Genomic DNA, 27,787 nt, shown 5'->3' with positions numbered 1-27,787 from the left:
TACAATGTGGTGGTGAAGACCGTGGGCTTTGTTGTCAGACAGACCTGGGTCTGAACAGGAACCCTGTCGCTTAGCAGTGCCTGCAGGTCACTGTGTCTCATCTGTAGAATAGATTGGTGCCACCTCCCTCGTGGATCCTGTGATCTTTGGAGCACTCGGCCCAGCCTCTGGCATTTATAAAACACGGGCTAAGGGATGGGGACAACCTTTGGTGGCTGCCATGGCTGTGTCTGTGCCCAGACTCGGGGACGACAGGGGTCCTGGGGGCTCTGCATCCAGTGCCCACGCCGCCCGAACCCCAGGCTCACCTACTTGGCTTGGGCTGGATTTGGGTCTGGTAGCAGCTCAGACTCAGGAATAAATGAGATTCATGACCCCTGGCCCTCTCAGCCTTTGTACCCCTAGACCACATTCTCCTGTGACCTCGACTCCCAGTGAGGCCACTCCCAGCATCCTGGGCGGCTCCCCTGCAGCCTGCTGGACGTGCAGAGCATGGTTCCCTAGAATAAGAAGCTGCCTTCACAAGATCCCTGGCGGTTCTCCTGCACGTGGAGTTTGTGATGTGCTGAACCCCCTGCTGCTCTGCCCTCTTAGGGGCTCACTGTCCTCTGGGTCCAGGAGCCCCCATCCTGCAGCCCCAACCTTCCCACCGTATCCACGGGGACCTCTGTAGCAGGGCCCTCGCTGTCACTGGCCCAGGGACCAGTCCAGGCCCAGCATCACGGAAACCTAGACCAGCTGCTCCCTCTTCTGGTTCCCTTCTGTGAACGAAGGCTGGTCTCCATTTGCTAAATGTCTGGCTGCTCTGATGGTTGATTTGGGACCCATGTGAGGTGGCCTTGGGCTCAAGTCTGGGTGGACACAGCTCCTACTCTAGGCGGCTCTTTCCAGGCTGATCCTCCAGACCCATGGGTGGGACCGCATGGACACATGCTCGCCTCCGGGCCTTGGTCTGTCCTGAACCATGCACCTGACATGAGTTCAGACACACACACACACATCTGGGCTGTGTTTAGGTGTTTGCTGGTGGTGGAAATGGAATTTCTAGGTCATTTGGGGTCAGTTGTGTCAATCTCAGAGGCCGCTGGGAAGCAGTTTGGATAGAGATCTACGTGGAAGCAGTGGGGAGACACATGGTTGGTGCTTTTTTATTACCTGAGTGGGGAGTGACTATCCTGTGTCCTGGCCCAGGGACTGCTGCTACTAAAGGGATGGGCGTCACTCGCCTCCGTGGAGGAAGGTGAGCACTTCTGAGCGGGTCATACCAGCCAGAGAAGCAGAAGCCAGCGGGCAGTCTGCAGAGCTGCCTCTCGGCCCACGCCCACCAGTGAGGACCGGGCAGGGACTTTGGCCCCTGTGGCAGCTCCTCCCTCCCTCATGACCTGGAGCCCCGAGTTGTAGGGTCTCACAGGTAGTGAGCTCCCTACTGGCGTATTTGGGGCAGGACAGGGGGTGTCCGTTCCTCCGGGCCCCACGTGAGCATCTGTGTGTGGCCCCTGGGGTGCCCGGCCTGGAGCACAGCTCTAAATGCCGGGGTCCAGGTGTAGCTCAGTCTGGCTGCGAGGGCCCAGAGCCTTGGCTCAACACTGGCCATCAGAAGAGGCTGACGCAGCTCTGTGCCCTGGCCTGGCAGGCCGGCCCGAGGGCCAAGAAGCAGTGGCCCGGGAGGAGAGGGGAGCCCCAGGAGCCCAGGACACTCTCCACCCTGCTTGCCTCTGTGGTTTCCTCTTCCTAAGTGATTCTGCCCTGAAACTTCTGGCCGATACCTGGCACGCTCTTTTGTCTCCTCTCTCTCTTTCCAGCCACCTAACTAGTCTGAAATGCTCTCCCTTCTCCCTGCCCCTTTCCAACCATCCCAGCCCCAGCCCTCCGTGAAGTTGTCCCTCGCCTCCGAGCACCTTCTAGCTCGCCCACAAGGTTGGCCCTGAGTCAGTGCAGGCTCCCACGAGCTGGCGTGGCCCTGACGTGGCTGTGAGGTCTCAGGGTCAGTGTCCTCCACAAGGTCAGTTATACTCATGCAGCACTTCTGGGTCAGCCACTGCCCCGTGCATGAGGAGCAGTGTGGGGTGTGTGTGTGTGAGATACATGTTCTGCCTTAAGGAACTCAGTCTGGAAGGGAGGACAAAGCATGGCACAGGGAGTAAAGTAGGAGTCAGAGCCCACGAGGGTGAGAGGAGGGGTGAGTGAGAAAGGGGTGGGGTGAGTGGCCTCCGGGGCAGGTGGCAGTGGCCTCGGGCCATCCTCCGACAGAGGATGAAGAGAATTTTGTCACTGAACCAGGTTTGTCTGCAAGCCAAACACTGTGAGCCGAGGTTTGCAGCAGGGAAAGGGTTCATTTTCAAGGCAGCCAAGTGAGGAGAGGGAGGATGAACCTTAGCTCTGCCTCCCTGAAGACCAGGGGCTTGAGATGCTCATGGGATAAAGAAGCAGGGTGGGCTGAGGCGGGGGAAAGGGGACTGGAGGCAGAGAAAAGATGAGGTAATTGGTGTTCTGCACAGGCCCAGTTTTAGGGTTGGTCATCCCAACTGGTCTTAGCCAGTCTGACCTAGGCGGGAGCTGACTCCAGGTTTCTGGGAGACAGCTCGAGCCCCCCTTACTGTAGTCACTCGTACATCAGAAGCCTGAGCTACAGGGCAGTTAAGAATTCTGGTGACATGTCACCTGGGCCACGTGAAGCTCGGAGGGCATGCAGCTAGAGAAGGAAACAACAACAGCAGTCAGTAAAGGCGGGGGACTCAGTCAGTAAAGGCGGGGCCGCCTGTCCTTGTCTGCTGCTCTGGAAGGCACACTCAGCTCCTGTTAACTGTGGGGCATGATCCCAGTTCAGCTGAGTGACGGGGCTGCCCCAGATTAGGACTGCTTGAGCACAAGCATGGGGCAGGAAGTGCTGGCTGCCCAGGAGGCAGGGCCTGTCTCTGGCCTCCAGGAGGTCCTGGCTCCTGGAGGGGAGCAGGGTCCGGTGGGCTCCCACGAGGACTCAGCTGTGACGGGAGGTGGGAGTGGAAGTTCTGGGCTGGGGCTGCACCTGAGTTCTCATAGTCCCCACCCCAGGCACCTCTCACCCCTGAAGCCGGGGCTCCAAGTGAAGCACAGAGGCTCAATGGACAGAGTTAGTGATGGGAATGCACGCTGATTTTCCAGCCTCACCCCAAAGGATCCCAGACAGAAATCAGCACAAGCCGAGGTCCAGGCTTTGAAAGAAATCTGGGTGTTACCGGGGAGCATGCCATGAAGCCCAGCACACACTCTGGGCCAGGCAGTCCCCCAGAGCCCACCCCTTCCTGCCAGCAGTGAGCAGAGGAGCCGTGTCTGCGTGGAGAAGGCCCCATGGCCCCTGTGTGACTCACGTCTCCCCAGGTGGGGCCGGCTGCCACCTGCCACCTGGAGGAGCAGGGACAGCTCCCACTCCAGGTCTTCCGCCCTCTGGGCCAGGCAGGCTCTCCTGGCCTCCAGTGTCAGGGCCTGGTCACTGTTCAGGGCCCAGGTTCCCAGGTTCTCTCTGCCGGGGCCTCCGGCCTCTGCTGGGTCGGGTCTGTGTTCCTGCCACACAGGAGGGCCGGTTCTGGGAAGCACCTGAAAAGACACAAATGGAAGAGGAGTCGGCCTGCGCAGCGTGCTGAGTTCACTCTGCCCTGAGCCCACCCGCGACCCCGCATGGCCCCGTCACCAACACTTTGACAACACCCACTCCAACTCGATGCCCACAAGTTACATCCAGGGACTGGCCTTCCGCTTACGAAGAAAGACATAGTGTTCCCTGAGTTTATGTGGCCATATTCGTGCACAGTAACAACAAATTACTGCATTACACGTTTGTCACGTTTAATAACTTGCAGCAATTGTTAAACAGTTTAATCTTTTTATGGCCCCTCAGCTCATGCTGGTTTTCCTTCCTTAACATGAGGGATATTTATGTCGTATCTCCTGAGGCATGAACACTCCCTGGTACTTTATTCTCACCAAATAAGCATCAGCTTAGATTCTCCGTACAACTCGTGCTGGGTACCTGCACCTGGTCACCGCACACTGGAGCTGATGCCACAGCTTCCCTGAGGAACCACCCCTCAGCTTAGCGTGACCCCTTTGGAAGGGGTCTGGATGAAGCTCAGGGAAGGAACGGTAGACACACTGGGAAGAGGATAATACCAGAGGCTGGTGCCTGCATTTGGGTTTCTCAGGGGGACCCGCTGTGGGGTTCAGGGACACTTTAGGGCCAGAGGAAGACACAGCTCCTGCAGCCCCTCTGGGAAGGATGTCTGTGCGCTTAGTGGCTGTGACAAGGCCCTCTGTTCCTTGTTTACACACGAGACAAAACTTCCCTCAGTTGTTTGTGAGCTTAGGTGCCCTTTCTTGTGGTTTTGTCTTAAGAGGTCAGATTGATGAAGAATTGACTTTCCAGACACCCCCCCACCAAACATCAAGGCTCAGGCACACGCTCTGCTCCGAGCAGAACCCTCTGTATTCAGGGAGCATCTCAGCTCCTGGGCCCCCAAATCCTAGGGCCACTGTGCAGGCGGGCCACTCCCTGGTTGTGAAGAGGGATTCCTTGGTGAACAAGATTTCTCGGTGCTGACGCCCACTCCGGGAAGCCTGGTGAGAAGCGATGCCTGACCGTGCCATCCACCGCCCAGGGCATTGCCAGCCCTAGCAGCTCAGCAAGGCAGGAGCCAGGGTGACAGGAGGGAGGTGCTGGGCATGGGTGTAAAGGTCAGGGGGGCTCCAGACACTCAGGTCAAGAGAAATAGTATTTTAATGCAGTGTTAAAGATCAGACTGGCAAACTGAGGCCCACAAGCTGGCCGCCTGCTTTAGTAAATAGTTTTATGGAGTTCAGGGCAGACACGGCTGAAGTATCACTTCTGTCTCATGCCTTTGGCCCCCTACCGTCCCTGTGTCTAGCCCTCCAGAGACCTGAGTTGGGTTAGGGTGCGGTGCAGGTGTGGGGTTCACCCTTGTTCCAGAGCCATGGCTGTTGATTAGGCTGCATCTGGAAGAGCTATTTCCATTGCTCTCTTTGCAGGTGCCCTTCCCCAGTCTTTCCAGGACATCCATTTCCTGAGACACCTGCAAACCCACGGTGACTGAGTGTGCCTCCCTGACCCTGGATGCAGCACTTAGCCCTCCTGGGGTAGGCTGCCATCTGCCAAAGAGAACAGGCAAAGCTGGCCCTTGGCTTGTGGGCTTTCTGGTCAGAGCTGGTTGTTTTGGTCTGAACTGCTTTCTGTGGAAGGGGCTGTGACTCCGTGGGCCCCACGCCATGAGACTCAGCTGTCTGCGGACACCTTAAGAGCTGAGACTCACCACAAACATGTTGCCTTCACTTGGCGACAGCTGTCCTGGCCTGTCCTCTTCTTTCTGGAGCACTAAGGCTTGAGCAGTGAGCTGGAAGAACTCCTCATTCAGCCCATCCAGATTGTCTTCCACCTGCCGTATCTTTCTCTAGAAATAAGTGACACAGGGTCTTCATTACTTTCACTTTTATTCTAATTTCATTAAAAATTTGTGAAGCTTCTGCTCTGTGACAGGCTGTGCCATCAGTGCTGGACATAGAGAGTTGAAGTCAAGTCTGGTCTCCAAGGGCTCAGTGCCTAAAGGAAAGTAGACCCAGACCTACAGTCCAGTCTGGCGAAAGCTGTTGTGGAGGGACACACAGGGGCTACAGGAGCAAGAAGCAGGACACCTGAAACAGGCAGGCGTGATCACAGAGAGCTTTCTGGAAGAGGAGAGACATCTCAGCTGAATCTTAACAATGAATAGGGATTAACTGGGTGGACAATGGGAGAAGGGCATGCTAGGCAAAGGGAACGGCATGTGTGGAAACACAGAGACACGAGATCGCACAGGGAACATTCATCCAACTGTCAGTTCATCCATGCATGCATGCATCCATCCCTGCATCATTCATCCATCCACCTATCCCTGCATCATCCATCAATCCATCCATCCACTCATAAGTAAAGGAAGATTTATTGAGCACCCAGTATGTATCAAGCCAAAGGTTGGTTCTGGGACTCAATTAGTGAACATCCATAGGGTCAAGATGGCAGACACAGAACAAGGAATTATCAGCGACCAGTGTTACCTGAGGGGATGTTCAGGTTGCTGTGGGAAATAGTCAAAATTCAGTTAGTGATAGCATGGAATTTGTTTGGAAAAGTAGAAGGAGATGATGCAGGAGATATAGGGACAGCAGGCTGCAAAGGGTCTTGTGTGCCAGTCTTGGCTCCAATGGCAGAGACTTCTTGTTAATTTTGTGGGAGTGTCAGCATTTCCAGATGAAGAACTGCTTGTTTCAGACACTCTTATGGACAGAGATGATCATGTGATTAAGTTTTGGCCAAGCAGATATAAAAGGAAATTGTTGAGGGAATGGATTCTAGAAAACCTTTTACAAGAGAGAGCTGCCTCAGTTACCCTTTACCTTCCTGCCTTTCTAGTGCCTGTCATGTGACTGCACGTGACCGTGAAGATGAAGTCATGGCCGGGGTCACAAAGCAGAGCCATGGAGGCAAGGGTCAAGTTTGTAGACCATCACAGATGCTGATGGCTTTGCTTTGAATGTGGTAAATTTAAGCTACCTGCAGGGCATCCCATGAGTTAACACAGCAACCGGTGCAAGGTGAACTCAGCTGTCATGAAAAGCTTACCTCTTGCTCCGCATATGAAATGCCAGATAAAATGCAAACACAAATGCAGAGCCACAGTTGAATGGAAACTCTTTTGATACCGAAGGTGAAGGCACAGATCGGGGTAGGAGGGAGCTGAAGGCTCCTCCTTGGAGGCCAAGGCGTTAACTCCCACTTTGGGCAGATGTTGAGGCCGTGAAGGCATTTATGGTAGAAACTGAGTCAAGCATGGATGGAAGTGGCTGAAATATCCCTCCCAGTCACCTTTCCCCCAAACCTGTGTTTGACTTCTGTCTCCCAGAGTCACACCACGGTGTGCAGGTAGCAAGCAGGGCTGAGTGTGGCGCAGCTGGTTGGCGCAGACCTCAGGGCAGGCGATGGAGCATGTGGTGGCCCGCAGCACCCCTGACGTGAACGGGCCCCCGTCACAGAGCCCGGCTCCTACCTGCAGCCCAGGAAAGGCTCCAGTCCTGTGTCCACGTCCCCGGCTCTCAGCGTCTGTTCCTTTGGCGTCACCCTGGGGGGGCCGCCCAGGTCCTGGCTGCTGCTGGGGGCTGGGAGGAGGGGGGATGAGAGGCGGGCTCTCAGGCCTCTGCTGCCCAGTAACACCTGGTTCTGCCTGAACCAGAACAGAAGAGACACTGGCCGCTTTTGACACCTCTGTGGGCGTCTGAGATTAGAGAAAGATGAGGTTTTAATGAGAAGAAGGAACCGACAAGCCCTTAGGTCCCCTGTGGCCGGGCTAGTGGACCCTTGCAGCCTTCCTTACCCAGCAGTCGGGTGACTTCCCAGTGAAGGGAGCAGAACATGCCAGCTGACACGTGCCAACTGAGATACTGATGTTTTTGAGGTGAAGCCAAGTGAGAAGCAGCAGATGCAAGAAGAGCTCTATGCGTCCCCTATTTGCCTAAAAGCAGGACTCACATTCTGAAGGTCCCCGCCTCCCCTCTACCAGGAAGGCCTGCAGTTAATCACTGGAGACAACTCTAGATCCTTACCAGCCCAGAGATGGCACCAAAACGTACATAAAACCTTGCCAAAACTAGCCCCATCCACCATCAGTTTCCCATGTATTTACTTTCCCACAATTGGCCGCCCTAGAACTCAAAGTCCTTTTCTTTCATCTTGTTATGTCTCTAAGGATGGACTGTTCTCTTGTCAGGACGCCGTGTGCGCTGCACCCCTTTGCGTTGCTCGGCGCCTTGTGCTCCTGCACCAGGGGCACACACACGTGAGTGAGCTTCTGGTTGCTTTCCTCTGGCTGCTCTTTGTCGGTCTAACTTACAGGACCCATGTGGAGAACTGAGATGGGCAGGGGAAAAGGGTTTTTTCCCTTCCCCACGTCACTGGCTATGCCCCTGCCCAAGGCCACATGCCCCGTGCAGTGCTCCTTCTGTGCCCGGAAGCTGCTCTGCTGACCCGCGGGGCTGCACGTACCTGCTCGCCCTTCCTGCACCTCCCTCGCTGTGCTCTCCTCAAAGTTTCCCTCTAGAATGTGCCAGCTGCTTCCTGCTGGGACCCTGTCAGTGCATGACGGTACTCTTCAGAGTCCCCTTGGGTCACTCAGTTCCAGATCTCAGTTTCTATACTTTGAAATGAGATGGCTGGACTCATCAGGGAGCCCTCAGGCCTGGGGGACTGGTCTCAGTTCATGAGTCAAACCTGAGCTCTCTCACCTCCATCTTTGCCAAAGCTGTTCTCCTCCAGGAAGACCCTTCCCCAACCCTCTCCTGATTAGGAATCCATCCTTAGTTTAAAGCCCACCTCACCTTTCCTGGTTCTCACAGGTTCCTTTAACCTCTAGAATCTTTTGCTGTAGTCACTTGTTCTTCCTGACCCCTTCATCAAAGGCAGCAACCAATATTTGTCGAATGGAATGATCCTCAGGTTGAAGCTCGTACAGCTGGCTGGGAAGTGTTTTCTCAAGGTCTATAGTGTTCGGGGCAGAGCCCAGTCTAGAATCCAGGGCTCCTGATTCCTGAGTTGCCTTTCCTTTGTGTGACCGCTCTTCCTGGAGTCTCGACCCTCCAAGAGCCCCAGGCCCCCGCTAATTTAGCAGGAGGGTTCAGACTTTTCTCCCCTTTCCTGTAGGAGACTTCAGTTATTTGTGTGAGCTTTCTAGGCACCTTAAATCAGGAAACCAACGGGAGCGATGTCTGTGGGAAGAAGGACTGTTGTGGTTTGGTGGGGGGGAATCAGAGGAGAGGTCTGTGCGGAGCAGGCACTGAAATCCCAGCCCTGTCACGTTCCGAACACACCTCCCTGAGCTCTGGCTCCCTCACCCTGAAAGGAGCACAAGCGTGGGATCCGCTTCACAGGGTTGCTGTGAGGATAAGTTAGAGAGCAGATAAAGTGCTTGTCTCAGGACCAGGAACTACAAGTCAATGACAGTCACCACGTATTGCTAGTCAGAGACAGTGCAGGGAAGGACAGACGGCGTGTCTGAACACCTGGACAGAAATCGCACCAGCACAAGCAAACTGACCAGCTCAGCCTATTGCTGAGCTCGGGGAAGAACAGAGACTGGAGGCTACACCTGGCAGGAGGCTGGATCAGAGGAGGAGGGTCAGAGGAGGCGGGTGGGAACATGAAGGGTGGGGACAACCCCAGTAAATGAAGGAGTTCTGATGAGTACTCAGACCAGCAACGCTTTGGCAAACAGGGTGGCCACAACAATGGGGGGTTACCACGGGCAGGGGGCCCCCAGACTTGTAGCTGGATTAGAGGGGGTTAAGGCTCTAAATCAGGCTCTGGTTATGAAGAATGAGAGTCTTGTTGCCAGGGAGCTTAGGGGGCCAACACCTGTCCCCCACCTTGGGCCTTGGTGCTTCTCATCCGAGGGCAGAGGCCGGGGCTTCAGGAGCACTTCATCCACCAGTTGAGGGTCTCGCTGACGAGCAGAGAGAGGCTGTTCACCAACCTGACCAGAGGCCTTGGAAGAACAGACACTCCTGTAACTTCCCTCCAGCTCTGGGCTCAGAAAAGAACAGCAATGGACCAGGACATCACAGCTAAACTGACCTGGACTCATGTGCGGATCTGAGCTTGGGACTCCGTGTCTCTGGGTAGCCTGGCCGCTGACTGTCTGGTGCTCTTGGGGGCCCTGGGCACCTGCCCAGGAGCAGTTAAGACCTGACTTGGGTCATGGCCTCCCTCATCTAGGTCCCAGGCCCCTTGGGGACACTTGTTGCCATCATGGGCTCTGCCCTCTGCCCTGGGGGTGTCCCGGGGGGGCACCCCTGCACAGAGGCCCTCTGAGTCCTCCTTCCCGCAGACACACTGCTCTCAGGGCGGGATCTGTGAATCGTGCTTCTATCCTGAGCTCTGTCCTGTGTGAGAGGCCAGATCAGCTCACAGACTGGGGAGATTCTCGTGTGTGTGTGTGTGTGTATGAATCTCCACAGCTCAGGCTAGCAGGGTACCCCAGGGGCCCTTCACCTTTCTGCTGATCCGAGCTGGTGGTCCGCTTGCCTGAGAAAGTGCCGACGCCAGAGCGTAAAGCACTCTGTCCAGCTCTGGCTGAAAGCCCGCGGGAGGGACGCTGAGGGTACAGCCTGGGGAGGAAGAGCACAGAGAAGCACCGTCTGCACATGGACGCCTGGCCCGACACTTACTTCACACTTTCCCATTTTGGAAGCTTGTGTGTTTGCCCTTTTCATCCCAGGACCTTCCCTCCTGCTCTCTTTCCTCTGGGCAGTCACCGCCATGGGCTACGTGTGTGTGTGGGCTGCCTTGCATGTGACCAAGGTCCTTTCCCTTTGTATACATCTCATTATGTTTCTTACTTTTTCTAAACTTGGAAATGTTTAAAGATCTGCGCATCTTTAATTTATGCATCTCATCTATCGCATCTGACTGAGAGCACCCATGTGGGGCCCAGGATGCCCCTCCGCACCCCGCCTTATCCTGCCCTGGTGGACACTGAACACCTGCTCCTCTGCAGCACCAAATCCTAAAGGAAGAAGCCTTTGCAGCCTGGAAAATGCTGGACTCTGCTGTGTAGCAGGAGCATTTCCAAGGTGTCATGAGAGGGGTTTCCCCGGGGTCCAAGAAAGAGCAAATGAATATTCACATACAGACTTGCAAGGCCGCCTGGCTAAGTGGACTCTCGCTACCCGTTTACAGCCTCTTCTGTGCGGATGGGAATTTGTAAGGAGCTCTATCACTTTTGCCCTTTAGAAAAACATAACTAAAGGTCTAAACTAGGGAGACTGTCAAAGCCTCAGGGTCCGCGTCACCCTGATATCTTACACAAAGCCACCCCTAAAAGCCAGTGCTGGAGGCAGCCAGCAGGAAAGCTGGGGGAGGCCTCACTCCGCCATCGTTATCTGAGTCCCTTCCCTGGCCCTGGGGGAGCAGGGGCGCTGTCTGGCTGCCGTACCACGTGAGATGATGAATGTGAAGCGACACTGAGGCACTACCCACTGCGAGCGCTGCTGTCATGGCTGTTCACCTGCCGGTGCGGCACCTCCCCTCCTCTCACCTGGAGGACACTGCCAGGGCTCCCTGGGAGAAGCCGCAGTGTGGCTGCCCCACGAGTCCTGGCTTTGCCCGTCGTCTGTCCTGGCAGCGGCTCCGGCCCCCGTCACTGGGTCCCCACCGCTGCCCAGACCTGGCTGCTCAGTCATGCTGAAGCCCTGCAGGAGGTCCTGGAAGAACCAGGGCTGCATCAGCCTCTCAGGTATGGAAGTCCATCTTGGCTCAGGCAGTTTCGGCAGTTTCCAGGAGGAAGTGGTCATCTGCTCCCCCAGGCCGGGGCACCGGGGGCTGGGTTGTCTCGGGTTGGGGGCTGACCTTGAGTCCCTGGAGCTGCCGGCAGGCGCCCCTGTAGAAGGCCAGCATGTCATCCCTGTGCCTGCTCAGCTGGGCCGCCACATGCAGGCTCTGGTCCTCAAGCTTGTCATATAGCGTGCGGACACTGATGTCCTCCAAGGTTGTGGCCGGGGGTGGCTTCCCTGCAGGAAGAGGCCTTGGAGTGAGACTGTGGGATAAGCAGGGCCTCCTTCCCCTCAGGAGCTGTCTTGATGGAAGAAGGAAGGATGGTGTGAGGCCCCCACGCTGGCCTGGGGCTCCGCCAGGGCAGCACCTGCAGGAGCTGAGTGTGAGGCTGAGGGACTGTCCACTGCCAGTCTTCCCCAGGCCTGGTGGGTGCATGTGGGGGGAAGGGAAGCCCCATCTGTGCTGCAAAAGCGGTAGGGGAATTCTCGTTCTGAGCAGCAAACATGGGCCCAGCTCTGGCAGAGCCAGCATCGCCTCCTTCCTCTCTCTGTGGTCAGGGTGGTATCTGTCCCCCGAGCTCACCAGCCGGTCAGTTGGGAAGGGGGTAGGCAGCTGTCAAGAAGGCCGGACTGGGTCCTCCACTCTACCAAGCTCGCCCTCTCCATTGCCCTGTCACACACTGCACAGTGAAGGGGAAATTCACCCTCCCCGAAGGGACCCATCCTCTATCCAGAAGGGCCCTGTCCCACCTCCTCCTGTGGGAGCTCCCAGCCCTGGGTCTGAATGGAGGCTACCTTTGGGGGTTAAAGTGCTGGCCTCAGTCCTGACTCTGTGTAGCCCCTCCGTGTCCACTGGTCACCCGTGAGGGGTGGCCCAGGTGGGAGGGTAGGCTCGTCCTGGACTCGGTCAGTCCTCTGCTCACGTTGGGGGGGCGCTGTCCTCACTGTCCAGAGCCTTCACCAGGAAAGTGGCGACTGGCCTCTAATCCCCATGCGAAGGGTGCTCGGGGGCAGCAGCCAGGCCTGCCCTGCATGGTGTGCCCGTGGTGTAGGGCGTGTGGGTGTGTGTGTGGGTGAGGAGGCCTACGTTCAGGTTCACACAACGAGCAAGACTTCATGTGCTCTGACCCCACGACCACGCTTGTAATGATTCACTTCACTGCCTCCCCCAGGCCCCTGAGCATTCAACTCACTTGCTGGGGTCCCTGCAAGTCCCCAGTTAAGAATCAACAGAGGCAACGTCTGAGCTGTGTGAGCCCAGGTCCGGGAGAACTTACAGGGCCCTTCCCTACCCCTCTGCCTGCCGTCCGAGGGAGGCAGCCTGGGTAGTGAAGGGTCTTACACCTGCAGTGCCCCCTGCATGCCCCACTGCACACACTTCCTGCTCACTGTTGCGGTCGGGGGCCAGGTGGGGACGGGGGGAGCTGTGGGTCCCCAGATCCCCCAAGGCAATGCCCAGCTCTCCAGGTGCAGGAGGAGCTGACAGGGCAGGTGAGTGGTCCTGTAAAGGGGTCCTGGAGAGCAGTGCTCATGCCTGTGCCTGCCTTGAGCGAGGCCCCCCCCCCCCCCCCGAGCTCCTGACCAGCACAGTGAGGACCAGAGAGCTCTTCCTCAGCTCAGCCCTCCCAGCCTGGGACGTTGGGCAAGCCACTTACATTTCCTTGTGCCTCAGTCTCCGTCTATAAAATGGGGACAGCACAACACCTGAACACACCTACTTCTAGGTTTTGTTGTGAAGGCGAGATGGACAGCTAAAGTGCAGAAACCCCAGTGTTGTGGAAATACAAGATGCTCCCAAGAGCGTGTACATGGAGGGCAGGCAGAGAGGAGGAGGGGTTGCCCACCAGCAGGTACCTGTGCCCTGGGCAGCGGCCCTCTCTGAGGAATTGGCTCCGTCCTCAGAGCCCCAAGGACCAAGGTCTTCAGAGAAGGGAAGGCTGCAAAGAAGCACCAGCCTCAGTGCACAGACACACATGAGCGGCCCAGGGCTCGTGTGGGCCCGGGGGCCAGTGGTGAATCCCACAGGTCAGCTTAGGAAGGGGCCCCTCCCGAGCCCACAGGGCCAGGCTGGGCTCATGAGTGTGGGCAGGGCCAGGCCTGCTGCAGTCACTGGGCTGGGCTGGGGCCGGGAGACGTGTGAGGGGTGAAGGGGACTCACCTGTCCCTGAGGGGCACATACTCCATGGGCATGTGAGGCTCCCCAAGGCCCCTCCACTGAGGCCTCCAGGTCTGCATGGGGCAGGCCTGGGCCAGCGAGGGTCTTAGCACGAGGCCCAGGCCTGTCAGCAGCACGGTTGCCAAGCCAACAGCCAGCAGTACCCCTGAAAGGTGGGGCAGAGGGGCGGGGTCCTGTGACGACTTCCCGGAACCTCCCTAGGCTACAGTTTTGCATGGGTCTCAGTGGCTCTGGTTTCTCTTCCTGCTGCCTCTGGGCCTTAACTCCTCACGCTCCCTGGGAAACAGTCCTCATTCCTGCCTGGGGCTTAACCATGTCTGGGGGCTGACTAGGGGTTCTCCTCCACCCTTGCTGTCTCTGTGGAATCTGCTCCAGTCTAGGGCCCAAGGATGAGGGGACCCCTCCTGGGACACTGCTGTCCTGCCCGCCTGGCCCCAGAGCCAGGTCCTGGCTCAGTGTGGCTGGCTGGCCGCTTCGTGCCCAGGCAGGTTTGGGCCTCAGCCACGATGGGCAGTATTCTCTGTCCACCTGGCAGGCTCAGCCTGGAGAGTGGCTCATGAGGACGAGGAGGAAAAAAGACAGGAAAACCCACAGAGGAGGTTAGAACAGGCATCTCTGGGATCCTATGACTTCACCCAGGGGCCCTGTTCACCATGGAGGGACCCCATTCACTGGGACAGGTCCCAGAAATAAGGAACACAGGGCGAGCAGGGAGGGTGAGGAAGGTGACCCCTGGGGAGAAAATTCAGTTTCTTTGCCTGGCAAATGAAGCCCCAGTTCAAGACAAGCTTGTTCTTGTCCCCATCTGTAGTCTGGGACTATGCCCAGAGTCTCAGGCTGGACACATAGCTGGGGTCCCTGCTGTGTGACCCTCTTCCCACACCCCCTCCACATCCCGGCCCCTCTGGTCTGTGGTCAGTACCCGAGATCACTGCCCAGTCTGGGCCCAGGTTTTGTAGCTGGTGCCTGAGGACACCGTGCCTGGCGAGGTGATGTGGGGAGGAGGGCTGCACTGGGGACAGGCCAGGGTCGCAGGCCACCCCCTTCTCCTTCACCAGCACCACCGTGATGCTCTCGGGCAGCCCGTTGTCCTGAAACACGTATGTGCCCGGATCTAGAAACTGATGAGCAAACCTGTGGGGGTGCAGGGCAGGAACATGGGGAGAGTCTGGGTGGCTGCGAGCCGCAGCCAGGCCTCTCCCCACTCACAGGAGTAGCTGCCTGTGATCCCCACCCCTCCCACATGGTCTGCAGCCCCCACCCCTGGGTCCTCCCGTTGCCCACCCTGACCCCAGGCTGCAGTCACCTGGAGAAGTTGAGGTGAGTCTCGTGCACCAGGTGGGCGAGTCTCCTGAAGGCCCCGAAGTCCCAGTGGGGGTTGCTGTTGAACAGATGCTGCCTCTGGTACACGGGGTAGTGACTGAATGAGCGATCTGGGGGATGAAACGGGTTGGCCTGGGTTCCAGAGGCTTCCTGACCCCACCCTGGGCAACCCCCAGCCTGTCTCAGGAGACATGTTTCCAGTGAAATGACACTTCATCCTTTCATGCATGTAATCCTGGTGCCAGGGCCAGACCTGTTGACCTGCAGAGAAAGCTGACGTCCCTTTGGGGTGCACATGACAGCGCCCTGGCACTCTCAGAGGTGGGGGCCTGTTCAGCTCTGCTCCCCGATAGCACAGGGCAGACACGCAGCGGGCACTCAGCACATGCCGTGGGGGTAGGGGGCCCGCTGGCAGGACACACGGGTGGGCCCGGCCTGGCCAGTCCCTCCGATGAGGCCTTTCCCATGCACATATGTCAGCTCTTCTTACTGAGATCGGTCCCCTGCCACCCCCAACATGGGGCTCTGAGCTCACATCCCCGCAGTGTGGGAAGGAGACACACGGGGCATGTCAGCGATGCAAACGCCAAGGCTTAGAGCGGGTGAGGCTGCGACAGGCCCGGAGTGTTTATGCAAGAGCTGGGCCTGGGAACCAGGGCACACAAGTTTGCACTGGGCTTGGTTTCCCATGACTCCTGTCCCTCTTGGCTTTGGCACTACCTCGTGGGGAGGACTCTGGGTAGTCACGTGACATGAAACCAAACACAGTCTACTTCTACCTGGGTCAAGTGCCCGTTCTGTCCCAATGTGATTAAAAGCCTGGACTGTGCCGCACAGTGACCTATCCAGACACAAGGGCTGAAATCTCAATTTCAGGTACCAGAGGCTGAGATCTTCAGTCTCTCCTAAACCTCAGTCTTTGGGCCACTATCCTGTTGCTTTGTAGGGGCATCCTCTGTACTGACTTGTTGCAGTTATAAAGCAATTAGCGAGACAGCTTACGTTTGTAAGCTCTGCCCCATATTTTATCTCCTCAAAATCCATTCCTTAAAAAAAAGAGAAAAAAATTTATTGGAGAAAAGAAAGCCACCCTGGGGCTGGCTGCCCCCTTGCCTGATGGGCCAGCTGCCTGGTGTCCGGGGAGGTCCCTGTGGGTCCCACTACCCTGTGTGTGAGCAGATGGGTGGGGTGCCCATCCCCCGCATAGCACCCTGGGGAAGTCCAGGTGGGGAAATGGGAGGGCGTTAAGGTCTCCTGAGGGCTGGACCATGCTCAGTGCCTGGAGGAGGGTCGCTGAGCCGGGCTGGGGGCTGGGGGTGGCGAGACCCTCTTCTACCAGGGAAGCTGTTTCACGGAGGAGGTCTCAGGCTTGTTCTGAGTTTCCTGGGGTGGGAATCACAGGGAGGCAGACTTCAGCTCACTGTGGGGAAGACAATCCTTATAAATCCCAAGAAGGAGGGGCTGTCAGGCAGAGTTAGGGTCCAGCCGGCCAAGGCACAGAGCAGCCCTGCAGAGGGGCTGTGGCCCAAGTCAGAGGTCACTTTGGTGAGGACCCTCTGCTCCCAAGGCACAGAGTTCTGACAACCCCATGTTGCAGCTGGAGCGTATACTCCAAGATGTGTAATTGAGGCCCATGGTGAAGCAACCCATCAGCCAAGAGCAAGGGGGCAGCACAGGCCAGGGACTGGCTGCTGCGAGGTCACGGGACAGCCGGTAGGGGAAAGATGAGAGAGTCAGGGTGGGACTCACTGTGGGGAAGAATATGAAGCTGGAAAAGAATCACGTCCCCCTCTACCAGGCAGACCACTGGGTTTGGAATATGGGGGTGGATGCTGGGATCCTGGGGGACAGGGTACTCCAGGGCTGTAGTCCGGTGACGCCTTTGCTGCCGTGGGCTGGACACAGGTGGACCTGGGAGAGTTTTGAGGAGGAAATCTGGCGGACCTGGGCCTGTTTGGGGAGCCACACGCCCACCTTTGGGCCCCACCTGTCTTGCTTCCCTTTAAGGAGCAGTCCCAAGGCTGCCAGGGCCTCATCTCCCAGAAGACTGTCTTCCTACCTGAACTTCTGTGATCCCTGCCAGACTCTCATCTCCCCAACACCTGAGACAGAGCTGAGAGATTTCTGAGGGGTTTGAGGTGGGCCCATAGCTTCCCAGGGCTTCCTCTTCCTGGAAGCGTGCAGCCACGTGCGCCCCCCCCCCCCCCCCCAATCTGGGAAACCTGGGCTTGGAACCCCTCCCAGCTCACCAAGGAGGAAGGAGTCAAGCACGTCCCCTCTGGAGATAACAAAGCCAAGCATGCCGTGGGGGCCACACTGGACCAGATGGACCCTGGCGCTCCCTTGCAAGGACTGGTCTGGGCCCAGGGTGCTCACTGCTTCCTGAGAACGAAGCATAGCATTGTATACCCCAGGAGCGGGGACGGGCAGCGAGACTTGGGAGGGTGGACAGACAGAAACACAGACTGAGCCATTCAGCACAGCCCTTGCGATGCGGTGCCCACCCCCAACCTCCCTCAGGACATATTTCCTTCCTCACTTAGCTTGCCTAGGTGGCTTCCTGATCCCTAGGCCGTCCTTGTCTTCAGAAAACACCCCAGACTCAACTCAGGTCCCTGCACTGGGTCGTTGTTTGCCTCTTTTTTCTTTCTACCTGCAAATGTGCTACTCATATGACAACCAGAAACATCTCCCTATCACCTGAAACTGCTGCCCAGTCCCTGCCCTTTCAGTGGTGAGCAGACACACCACCCAGAAGCTCTGGCAGAAGAATACCTAGGGCGAGCCGGACCCACACCGCACTGGTCCTCTTGCCCCCACCTCGAAGAAGTAACTGAGGCCCTGAGACAGCCATGGCCACCTTGTAGTGGCCAGGAGATGGCCCTGCCTTGTGGCCAGAGGTCCAGGCGGGATAAGAGGCCCAGGTTTGGCTCCGGCAGAGTTCACACCATTTCTGTGACCATGGTGAGCGGTTTCACGCCTTTGAGCCTTGCTTCACCCTTTTGCAAAGTGAAGCTTCTGGCGTTCAGACTGGGTCGTTGATGTTGACAGAAGTTTCACCGCTGTCACCTGCTCTCTGCCCTTCCCTCCAGCCTGCAGACGGGACACTCACTCGGACAGCAGAAGACCAGGTAAGGAAGGCTGCTGAGCACACGGGCTCCCCCTCCGCCTCCTGGTTTCTTCATACTGGCGCTTGGGTTTCCCACAGCTGTGGGTGCCTGGGTGGCCCCTCTGCCCTGCCTCCAGTGGGCAGAGGCTGTCCCTCCATCCCAGCCCCTCCCTGAGCTGAGCTCACCCTCTGGACACTGTCCCCGGCTTTGCCCTTCACGCTGAGGACCAGCTTTCTGCCGGGTCCCCAGGCCAGGGAGAGCTGGGGGGCCCTGGCCAGACACTGGGCATCACAGAGCTCCTCTGCAGAGACATACTCCCGGCACTGGCAGCTGTGGGAGAGAGAGGGCAGGAGGCTGGCCCCAGCAGGTTCAGAGTAGCTGCCCACTCCCTAAGGCCCCTTAGCCAGTGCTGCCTGCTCTGGAAGGACAGGGACCTGCACTTTTGATGGAGGCCCTTGAAGGACTGGACAGCACACCCTCTTGCCCCCATCCTGCACCAGCCCAGGCATCTCCCAGAATGGGAGCAGTGCCTGGGACAAAGGCCTTGTCCTGGGTGGGAGCGTTTTACTTGGGGTGTCCTGCCCTGGAAGAGTGAGGAGGGACCCAGCTGCTCAGCCTGGAACACGCCTGCTTATTTAGCAGAACTCCCAGCACAGTGGTTCTCCCTCCACTGCCTGTTCAGGGAAGCTCGACCCAGGGCAAAGGGCAGCTGGAGGTGTAGAACTCAGGCCCAAAGCAGGCCCCTTGTGGCTTGGCATGAAGTCAGGCTCAGGCTCTGGGAGCTGCTCGTGTGCTGGGGTCCTCCTCCTCCACCGGCACCTCCTCAGCCCGGGCTGCTTGCCCTTGGCCGTGCTGGCCTGGTGCCCTCTCAGGGATGCCCAACCTGCACCTTCTGGAAGGATTCCAGGCTGGGTCCTGCCAGCACCCTCCTGGAGGCCCTCTGGGGACAGTCAGGACATGCCTGGGGATGGTGGCTTCGCTCTGCTCATAGCAGCTTTGCGTCACTCACATGCCCAGTGAGGCGCTGAGCTCCCCACCCACTGGGTGGCAGAAGGAGGAGCAGTCGTGCTGCTGGGGGGACACGCACGTGCGGGTGGCGGCCAGGCGGATGTCTCCAGGCGAGCAGCGCTCCGCTACCTGCAGGAGGGTGTGGAAGGAGAGTCTTGGCTCGGGCACTGTGCAGGTTGGGGGTGCGCCAGAGAACACTCCAGAGAACATTCCAGAGACAGAGGAAGGGTCTCTGGGGAACCAGTCTCCTCCGAGAGGTCATTTAGTCAACGTGCTAAGACTAGGGTTAGGCTGGAGGGTAGAGGGGACCCCACACAAGTAACAGGAGACAAGTCAGCTCCTTGGAGAGATACACGGGAGGGAGGTCTAGCTCTGGGGAGACTGACCTAGGTTCCCACGCCACAGCAAACATGACTTCCCAGGAAGTAAGTATGATGGGCAGGAGGGAAGGTGGGGGCTGGTCATGGTGAGACCGGTTTAGAGTAAGACTGAGGGCAAGACGCCCCAGAGGGAGGGCAGCCCAGCAGTTGGAAGGACCAGAGTGTCAGAGGAGCAGCCCAGCCAGGGGGGCAGGAGGGAGCAGCATCAAAGGAGCCGGTGCGCTGGCTGGGCCCACACTGCCCGTCTACCTCCGGAAGGTGTGAGTCCAGGGTGGAAGGGGTCTGGGGAGCTGCAGTCCCTTCCCTGGGGTCACGTCAGGGAAAACATGCTCCCTCCTGAAAAACCCAATTTTTTAGGCCAGTGGGTAGCCAGACTTTCGATCATGCTGCCCAAGACTGAAAATGACTGTGAAAAGTATTAGTCCAACATATGCTAGACAGTGTAAAAAAATACACAAATACAAGGGAAAATCTCATGAGAAGGAAATGAACATGAGCAGTTTTGATATTTCCTTCTTGGACCCCAGTGACTTGAGCACACCGATTTTGGGATGGGCTCCGTGAGGCCAGAGTGTTCCCTGTTCTCTGACCAGGGTAGTAGGGGTAACGGGTAAGGGAGTTTGCCCATTAAAATCAGGGGTGAGTTTTAGGTGCTACCCATGAAATCAGCCACACCTCTGAGGAGCTGATCCGTATGTGATCCCATGATACGTCAGAGGTGAGCCCTGCCTCTAAGTAGCTGAGTTTTGTCGATAACCTGGTTAGCTCTCTGCACTTTACTCTCTTCATGTGTAAAGGGGGCAGCTTTGACATTCCGGGGACCAGAGGCAGGCCAGGCAGTGTGTCAGGCTCCACACAGGGCACTGGGAGGCCACCTGAAGGCCTTGGGCTGGGCAGTAGCTCTGTGTGGGAAGGAGGCTGTCTCTGAGGGTGGGAGGGCTTGCATCTGCAGGGAAGTTCGAGAAACGGAGAGGATGGGGTAGGTTTGGTTTTCTTGGCTACGGGGGCAGGCGGGAGGGGGCCCAGCTTCTCACAGACCTGAGTAAGGGTGCTGGGAGCCAGGGCCGGGTGGCCACGTGAAGGACAAACACCCAGACCTGTCTAGGGAGCAGCTCCTTGTCCAAGCTCCTTGTCCAAGCGCCCTCAGCCGAGCTCAGACTTGCAAGGCCTGGGAGCCAGGCTGGTGAGCGGTTTTCAAACGTCAGTGACTGTCAGAAACATTTGGAGGCTTGAGGAGACCCAGCTGCTGGGTCCTCCTCCTGGAGTCTCTGCTTCAGTCCGCCGGGGGCGGGGCTCAAGGATGAGCATTTCTGACAAGCTTCCAGGCGATGCTGATGCTGCCGGTGCAGAGACCACACCTGGAGAGCCACTAGTCCAGCAGAAGGAGGAGCAGAGCCTCTCGCACACAGGGGAGAGGGGCTCAGACAGCGAGGACTACCTGACTTAGGGCTCCAGGCATGTTGGAAGCCAATCAGGCTGGGGCCATGGCCAGGGGCTGTGACCGTCCTCCTGGGGGAGACGGTCACAGCCTGCCTCACCATGTTGGCTCTTCTCCTGTTTAGCAGCAGGGTCTGCAAGGGGGAAGGTAGACCCGCCTGGAATGGCACAGGTAGGGGAGAAGAAGGGCGGCGAGAGAGCAGGCGTTCAGGCTGAGCTCCTGTTGGACCCGGGCGGGTGGACGGCCTTGGGGTCCTGACTGTCGTCTTGTTTTTCTGTGGCTCAAATGCAGGATTAAGATGACTGAAATTGGAGATTTGGAGTCAAGGGGGAGACATCTGCTGATTGAGCCCGGGACAGCACAGGGGCTTCTATACCACATGGCTGTTTGGGCGAAGGGGCCCCCATACAGATGTTGCTGCCTTTCAAAAAAACGTCAGATCCAGGGCCTCCAGAGCTGACTATGAAAGGAGGGGTTCCTGGCTGCCCCCAGGGCCCTGTGCCAGGGAGGGGCATTGCTCCTGTTCTAGCGTCCCGTCCCACCTGGGACGTGGCCCTTCCTGCTGTTTGTGGCTTCTTGTTTCATGTGCTCCAGGGACAGACCCCTGCAGGGGCGACTCTAAGATCCTGTACAAGGCTGAGTTTCTGTGGTTCTCTGATAAGGAGAGACGTGTGTCTGGACCTGAGCTCTCTGCGGTCTTCCCATTTGTGCAGGAGCTAATCCCCGGGCACAAAGGGCTGGACGGGAACCAAACAGCCAACGGAGGTGCCTGGCACATAGGGCGGCCACCGAGACAGTGCTCCCCTCACCCCCCAAGCCTCCCCTCCCCGAGGCCCCAGTGCGCTCGCTACCTGGGGCTGACAGTCCTCGCCACTGCTGCGCTTGTCCTCGGACTCGTGTCCTGCCTGGCAGATGCAGGAACTGTCTGACTTCTGGAAGACCCTGTTCAGGCCTCGGCATGTGCAGTGGGAGGCACCTGGAGAGAGAGAAGTCCCCAAGCTCATCACAGGCTCCTGACAGGGAACCAGAGACACGAGGCAGCCCGGTAGGGCAATCAGACACCTGCCTTCATCAAAGTACTGACCTGAAGGGTCTCTGAGGGGAAAAATGAGCTCTTCCAAGTCTGACTTTGCATTAGAATTATCTGAGAAGTTTTTAAAAACATTTGTCCCCTTTAGACCAATTAAATGAAAATCTCTGAGGGGAGGCCGGGACATCTACCTTTTAAAAAGTTCCTGGAGACCTTTACTGTGCAGCCAGGGCTGAGACCTAGCCGTGCAGCTGAAAGTCCCTGGCACCTGTGGAAGGCGCTGTTCCTACCAGGGTCACACAGAACCTCGGGGGTGCAGGGGGCCGTCCTGAAAGGCTGGCCCAGGCTTCTCTCTCTAGGTAACGAAGGGGCGAGATCTGCAGACTGAAGGCCCCTCGAGACCTTGAAGGATGGCCTGGAATGCGTGGACGGAGCTGGGTAAGGAAGTTCGGGTTTTATTTGATTGACAAAAGGAGCCCAGGTGGATGTTCCTCTGGGAGAGGCAGTTGTGGGGAGGTCGAGACTGGGACCTTGCAGGGGACTGAGGTTCACTGTGGTTCTGGCCTGTTTGCCCCTGTTGGGATTGACGTCTGCTCAGGGAGATTAAAAACTAATCAAAGTTTAGCCCCTGCAGATACCACTTGGACATAGTGCACAGTAGCCAACAGATCCTCAGCAGAACTTGTTGACTGAATTGATTAAGGCTGAGATTTTTTGCCAACATGGTTACAATCTCCCCCTGCATTCCCAAATTTAGGGACCATTAACAAGAAGGAGAATTATTTTTACTGTAGAGAAGGATGGAAATTACTCAACCCTGAAGTGACACAGGGGGTTTTCTCCCACAGTCAGATTGTCAGCTCTCTCCACTACCCTGAAGGCTAGAAAGTGCTTTGGCCCATCTGGACCCGCCCCCCCTGAGTGAGACGTGGGCCCCATCATGATCCAGGGGTCTTCCATGTCTTCTCTTTGTCCAGAGCCGTGGGCTGCAAACCTGGGAACCTGGGTGCCGGGGAACTTCTTGGGTGAAGGAGTGACTAGGTGGGTGAAGGAGTGACCAGTTATGAGACCTCACCCTCAGTGTTTTATAATTCAATTATATTAATTTCCTGAATAACAATTTTTAAAAAAATTTTTCTTTTGCTAAAGAATACTTTGAACAAAAGTCTGAATGCTTGGTGTGGCATTCATGCCTATAGATTCGACCACAGATCTTAAAAGTATCATTTTAAATCTTTCCCCCACCATCCCAAGCCAGTGGGATTCTACTCATCCTCAGGTTCCTGTTTAAATACGTTTCCCAGAAGCTTGCCCTGATCCTGCCCTGCAGAAGCAATTTTTTTCTGATTTTGAACCATCCAGACCTTTAGGCTCACTTCTTGTGGCGCTGACACTCCTGCTAGTTCTTTTTGTGTTTTCTTCCTTCTTCCTGTGAGAACTGTCTTCGTATCTTTCACAGTGCCTCTGTGGCACTAACAGTTGGAAGCTAGTGTTTGTGGGCTGACCTTTAAATATATTAACTGAAAAACCCCCACCTCATCCTGAAAGGGAAAGAGGCAGTTTACAAATGTGCATGTACCTGCCAGACGTTTTTCTACCTTTGGCAGAGTAGCTTTTTTCAGACCCATCTTCCTATGACATACAACTAGAAAAGCCAGAAAAAAATACAGAAAACTTCTGTCTGAAGGCATAAAGAACTTAACTAAAGACTTAAGAAAAAGGGCGGGAACACCCAGAGGACCGGCCCACATTTGGGACACACCCCCTGAAAGCCGCTGGACTCTCAGTTGACAGGCTGAGATGCGCACAGCTTCACGATGGCCCTCGAGGCCCTGGGGACACCGAGAATGGGGGGTCTCCGGTCAACACCACGACCTTCAATTCGAGCCACTGAAGATCTGCAGTCAGGGATGCACTGACTCTCTCAAAACCTGGAGCCCAGGACTCCTTTTCTGAATCCCTGATGAACTGAGGGCTTTTGCTGCTACTGTGACTGCCTTCCAAAATGAAAGTGACTCCTCTATTCTGGAAGGTAGCAGCGTCCAGAACTGCAAAACTTCTCTACAGTTTTCATTCACAAAGCCGAGCATCCAACTGAAACAAACAGACAAACAAAATAACACCCACAGCAACAAAACCAGACATGCAAAAAACAGGAATTGTTAAGAAATCCAAAAAAACCCCACATGTTCAATTTAGGCTCCCAAGAGATCCAAATATTGGAGGTGTGAGACATGACATATACTTTAAACTGCGATTTGTATGTTTGATAAATCAAACGACAAGATGGAGAATTTCACCGGGGGAATAGGAAACTATAAAGGAATAATAGAAAATCCAGAACTGAAAGATTCAATAGCAAAAAATAAAATATCGTTAGATGCATTTAATAGCAGATTATATGGAGCTAAAGATAAAATAAAGTGAAATACAGGTCTGAAAAAACATCCAAATTGAATCTCAGAAAGAGAACATAAAAGATGAAAAATGCAGCAAACAACGCAAGAGACGTGTGTGGTAAGAAGAGGTAACATGTGTAACTGGAGATCCAAAAGGAAAGGGAAAAAAACAAGGCAGAGTAAATATTTAAAAACATAATGGCTGAGAATTTCACAAAATTAAAATACATCAAACCACTCAGGAAGTACTAAAGGAACTCAAGTAGGATTAACTCAAATAACACAAACAAAATTTGCAGGAAAAAACCCCTCAGTTTTATTCTTAAAAATCAAAGACAATGAGAAAATCTTAAAACTACTCAAGAAAAAGTACATTTAGCTGCAAAGAGCAAATATAGGTGCTTAAATAAGACTCCTCAACAGAAACAATGGAAGCAGAGGCCCTGGAAGCGTATCTTTGAAACGCTGAACGAAAATCACTGTCAAACCAGAATTCTAGCTCAAGTATGCCTTACGACTAAAGCTGAGGAGACATCTTTAGACAAACAAAACATCAGCCGATGACAGTTTAAAACCCTAATAGCATTTACAATGGCATCAAGATACACGAAACGCCCAGGAATAAAGCTGATTCTACGTAGGTGTAGACACAGTGCTGTTTTCTTCATTGTGCTCTGATCAGGCTTCTCAACTTCCACAAGATGTCCCACTCTAGTTAATACATTTTCCCTTTCTGTTTTCTAAAAGCGTTGTTGACTTCTTGTGTAGGACATGAGTTAAGAGTCAGAATTCACTGTTCCTAAGTAGATAGCCATGGCATGGCCCTTTTATTGAGGAAACACTCATGTTTGTCATCAACCACACATCTTATATATAGCGGGTCTGTTTGAGATCTGTCCTGTTCCGTTGGTCTTTTACCCTGTCCTAGTCAATGTAGCTTTATAATAAATCTTCATCAGTACTCTATGTCTCCCAACTTCATTCTTCTTTTTAAGATTGTCTTAGCTATTTGTGGCCCTGGAATTTCCACATAATCAGATCATATCCACAAAGACCATTGCTGGAATTTCTATTGGGTGGCATAGAATCAACAAATCCTTCGGGAGAGAGATGGTATCTTTATTATATTAAGTCTTCTTACCTTTGAACGTGGCTTAACTTTCCTTTCATTTGTGTGTTCTTTATTTTTGTTCATTTCGGACAGCACTTAGACAGGACAGTACCTGGTAATTGCGCTTAATACTCTCCTAGAGAAAGTCCGCCGACGTTCAGCCTCCATTAGGGGGCAGGTCTGCAACGAGCTAAATACGTATGATGCGGATGTCTTCAATTCCCCATTGTGGGACTATCTGGTTACTTCTCCTGCTTGCACAGTGGAGAATGGCTCACAGCAAAAACCACATGAAGACCACCTCTTTGAAATGAGGGAGGTGAGGAGTCAGCAAGGAGCCACTGGCCCAGGCCGAGAGCTGTACTGACAGCTCTGCAGCTGCCTCTACCGCATGGATTCTAGGATAGGGACGGGCTTGGGGCCTCAGCAGCGTCAGACCTGGACTGGACAGCCTCAGAGCGGAGATCCAGCTCCCCGACCAGCATGGTGCTGTGGAGCAGGTGGCTCAGCCTCTCTGAGTGTGTTCCTCACCTCACTCATCTACGTGTGGAAGTCACTGTGTGGACTCTTACTCTGTCCACACACACCACACCGAGACATAGTGTGGCTTCCGTAGAACAACTACACTCAACGATATGGTGGTTTTCTGAAACCACTGACCCTCAAAGCTGCAAGGGAAGGAGAACTGGTATATTTGGAGCTAGTATCTGCAGACAAGAGCAACCAGCCAGCTGCAGGCAGGCAGGCGCCCTGAGACTCACCTGGTGGAGAGAAAGCAGAGCTCCCGCAGGGGAGGCAGCCCTTCTGGCCTGGATGGGCACTGAAGGTGCTGGCGGGGCAGGGCAGGCAGTCTCCAGCTGCCCCCGCCTGGCTGCTGTTTCTGAAGGTTCCCGAAGGGCAGGGCCTGGGGCTGTGAGTCCCGGCAGGACAGTAGTGCCCCGCTGGGCAGGGCTGGCTCTGATAACTCTCTGTCCCTGGAGGGAAATGAGGGGAAGTTCTGAGCTACAGACTCCAGCTAAGGCAGGGTTTGAGCAATGGCAGAGGGAGTCCAGTGGAAGAATGACTTGCTGGGGGATGTGTGGAGGTGCAGGGGAGACAGCAGAGCAAATACAGGGGAGAATCTAGATTGTGGGGAGGACGGTGGAGGCCCTGAAACCGTTGTACCTATCCCCCACTTCCAGCAGTGCCCTCCCGACACCCGAACACGCCTCCGTCTCTCTCCGCAGACACAGGGCAGTGTGCCTGGCATCCCTCACAAGCTGGGCAGCCATTGTCTTATTTTCAGGAGCACCTGGGCCGCAGGCTCCAATATGCTAATTTGTGTGGTGTTGTGCACAGACTGTAATTTGTAGGTCTTTTAACCTAACATGAAGACAGATGCGGCAGCTGCCTGCTCTGAATCCTCCTCGACCTGTGTTGTCCCTGTGTTCTTGGGTCTTTCTCCGTCAGGTGGCTGGCCTAGCCGAGAAAAACTACAGGCCTGTCTCCCGGCACACTCCCCAGGACCCTGAGGATCTCTCCCTGCCTGACACCTCCACCACCTCACCAGGCTCAGCCCAGTTCTGACTCGAGGCCCAAGCCCTCCCTTGCTTCCCAAACTCACCCTGGTGGCAGCTGAATCCGGGGGGGCAGGGCTGGCAGGGCAGGGCGTCCAGGGCCCAGCTGCGGTAGGTGCCCGCTTCACAGAGGCGGCAGCAGGTCTCCTCAGAGACTCTAAGGCCGCTTCCATTCAGGGCCTCAGAGCCCCCGGGGCACGCACGTGCATGGGTGCTGCCCGGAGGGCAGTAATAGGGAAACACGCAGCTGCGCAGAGACACAGACCCCAGACCCGGGTTTCAAGCTGGTTGGGTCTGTGTGTGCCATTGCTTCTCATCTCACTAGCAGAGCCCCAACACTCCCCAGGCTTGGGCCGTAAGCTGGCGGGGGGAGGGGAGACTCCGATGTTACCCTGGATAGGGGGCTCTGGGGTTGCCTTGTGTCTAATGGGGCCTAAGCAGGTCCGGGTGCCTTCTTGGAGAAGGCTGAGCCACGTCCAGGTGACCAGACTGGATTTCCTGCACTTTCACTTGCTAAATCTGACCACCCCACGCAGGATGGCCCTGGAAACCGATGAAGGACATCTCAGTGCAATTTGCTCCGTCATCCTCCTTCCCTGGGACAGAGGCAGGGACAACCAAGCAAAGGGTTACCTGTACTTGTCTCTGAGCCCTGCTGTTTGGCCTGAATCCTCCGGGAAACTGAAAGGGTGGACCCCTATTGGGAGAGCCTGGAGGCTGAGACATGGCGAGGAGCCTCTCACTGATGGGAGAGGGTACTCACAGCTGCCCGGGGCCAGTGTAGGTGGAGGAGCCAGCAGGGCAGGTGTAACCCCCAGGACAGAGTGGGGGGATCCCAGTCTGGGGTCCACAGTAGGAGCCAGCTCTGCACGTGACCTCAGCCACAGCACCTGCGGGAGGCAGGAACAGGCAT

The 27,787-nt window shown here is 56.0% G+C and overlaps 1 protein-coding gene across 1 annotated transcript; it reads right to left on the bottom strand.

The window, feature by feature from the left end:
* LOC123615771 (uncharacterized) lies at window positions 1–27,787 on the bottom strand. Its single transcript, XM_074378650.1, has 16 exons — window positions 27,765–27,787; window positions 26,922–27,121; window positions 21,630–21,754; window positions 18,962–19,089; window positions 18,138–18,282; window positions 17,618–17,729; window positions 17,092–17,277; window positions 16,638–16,753; window positions 14,826–14,952; window positions 11,420–11,580; window positions 11,109–11,274; window positions 10,064–10,179; window positions 9,439–9,557; window positions 7,071–7,179; window positions 5,301–5,438; window positions 1–3,573 (listed from the first exon to the last, which is right to left on the bottom strand). The coding sequence occupies exons 1-16, from the start codon at window positions 27,785–27,787 to the stop codon at window positions 3,034–3,036; spliced, it is 2,511 nt and encodes an 836-aa protein (XP_074234751.1). The 3' UTR covers window positions 1–3,033.

The sequence above is a fragment of the Camelus bactrianus genome, chromosome 14 (genome assembly GCF_048773025.1).
Source record: "Camelus bactrianus isolate YW-2024 breed Bactrian camel chromosome 14, ASM4877302v1, whole genome shotgun sequence".
Lineage (NCBI taxonomy): Eukaryota > Metazoa > Chordata > Mammalia > Artiodactyla > Camelidae > Camelus > Camelus bactrianus.
The sequence above is the reverse complement of the archived record's forward strand: the minus strand, read 5'-3'. Positions and strand labels throughout refer to the sequence as shown.

Bases quoted from the DNA above. Each gene is read 5' to 3' on its own strand.
- LOC123615771 (XM_074378650.1), bottom strand. From the start codon at position 27,787: ATGCCTGTTCCTGCCTCCCGCAG. The intron at 11,275-11,419 runs GTCAGCCCCCAA...TGGTTCTTCCAG, and splicing joins GGCAGCTCCAGGGACTCAAG to GACCTCCTGCAGGGCTTCAG. The intron at 9,558-10,063 runs GTGAAGGGCCCC...TGTTCTTCCAAG, and splicing joins CAGCTCGGATCAGCAGAAAG to GCCTCTGGTCAGGTTGGTGA.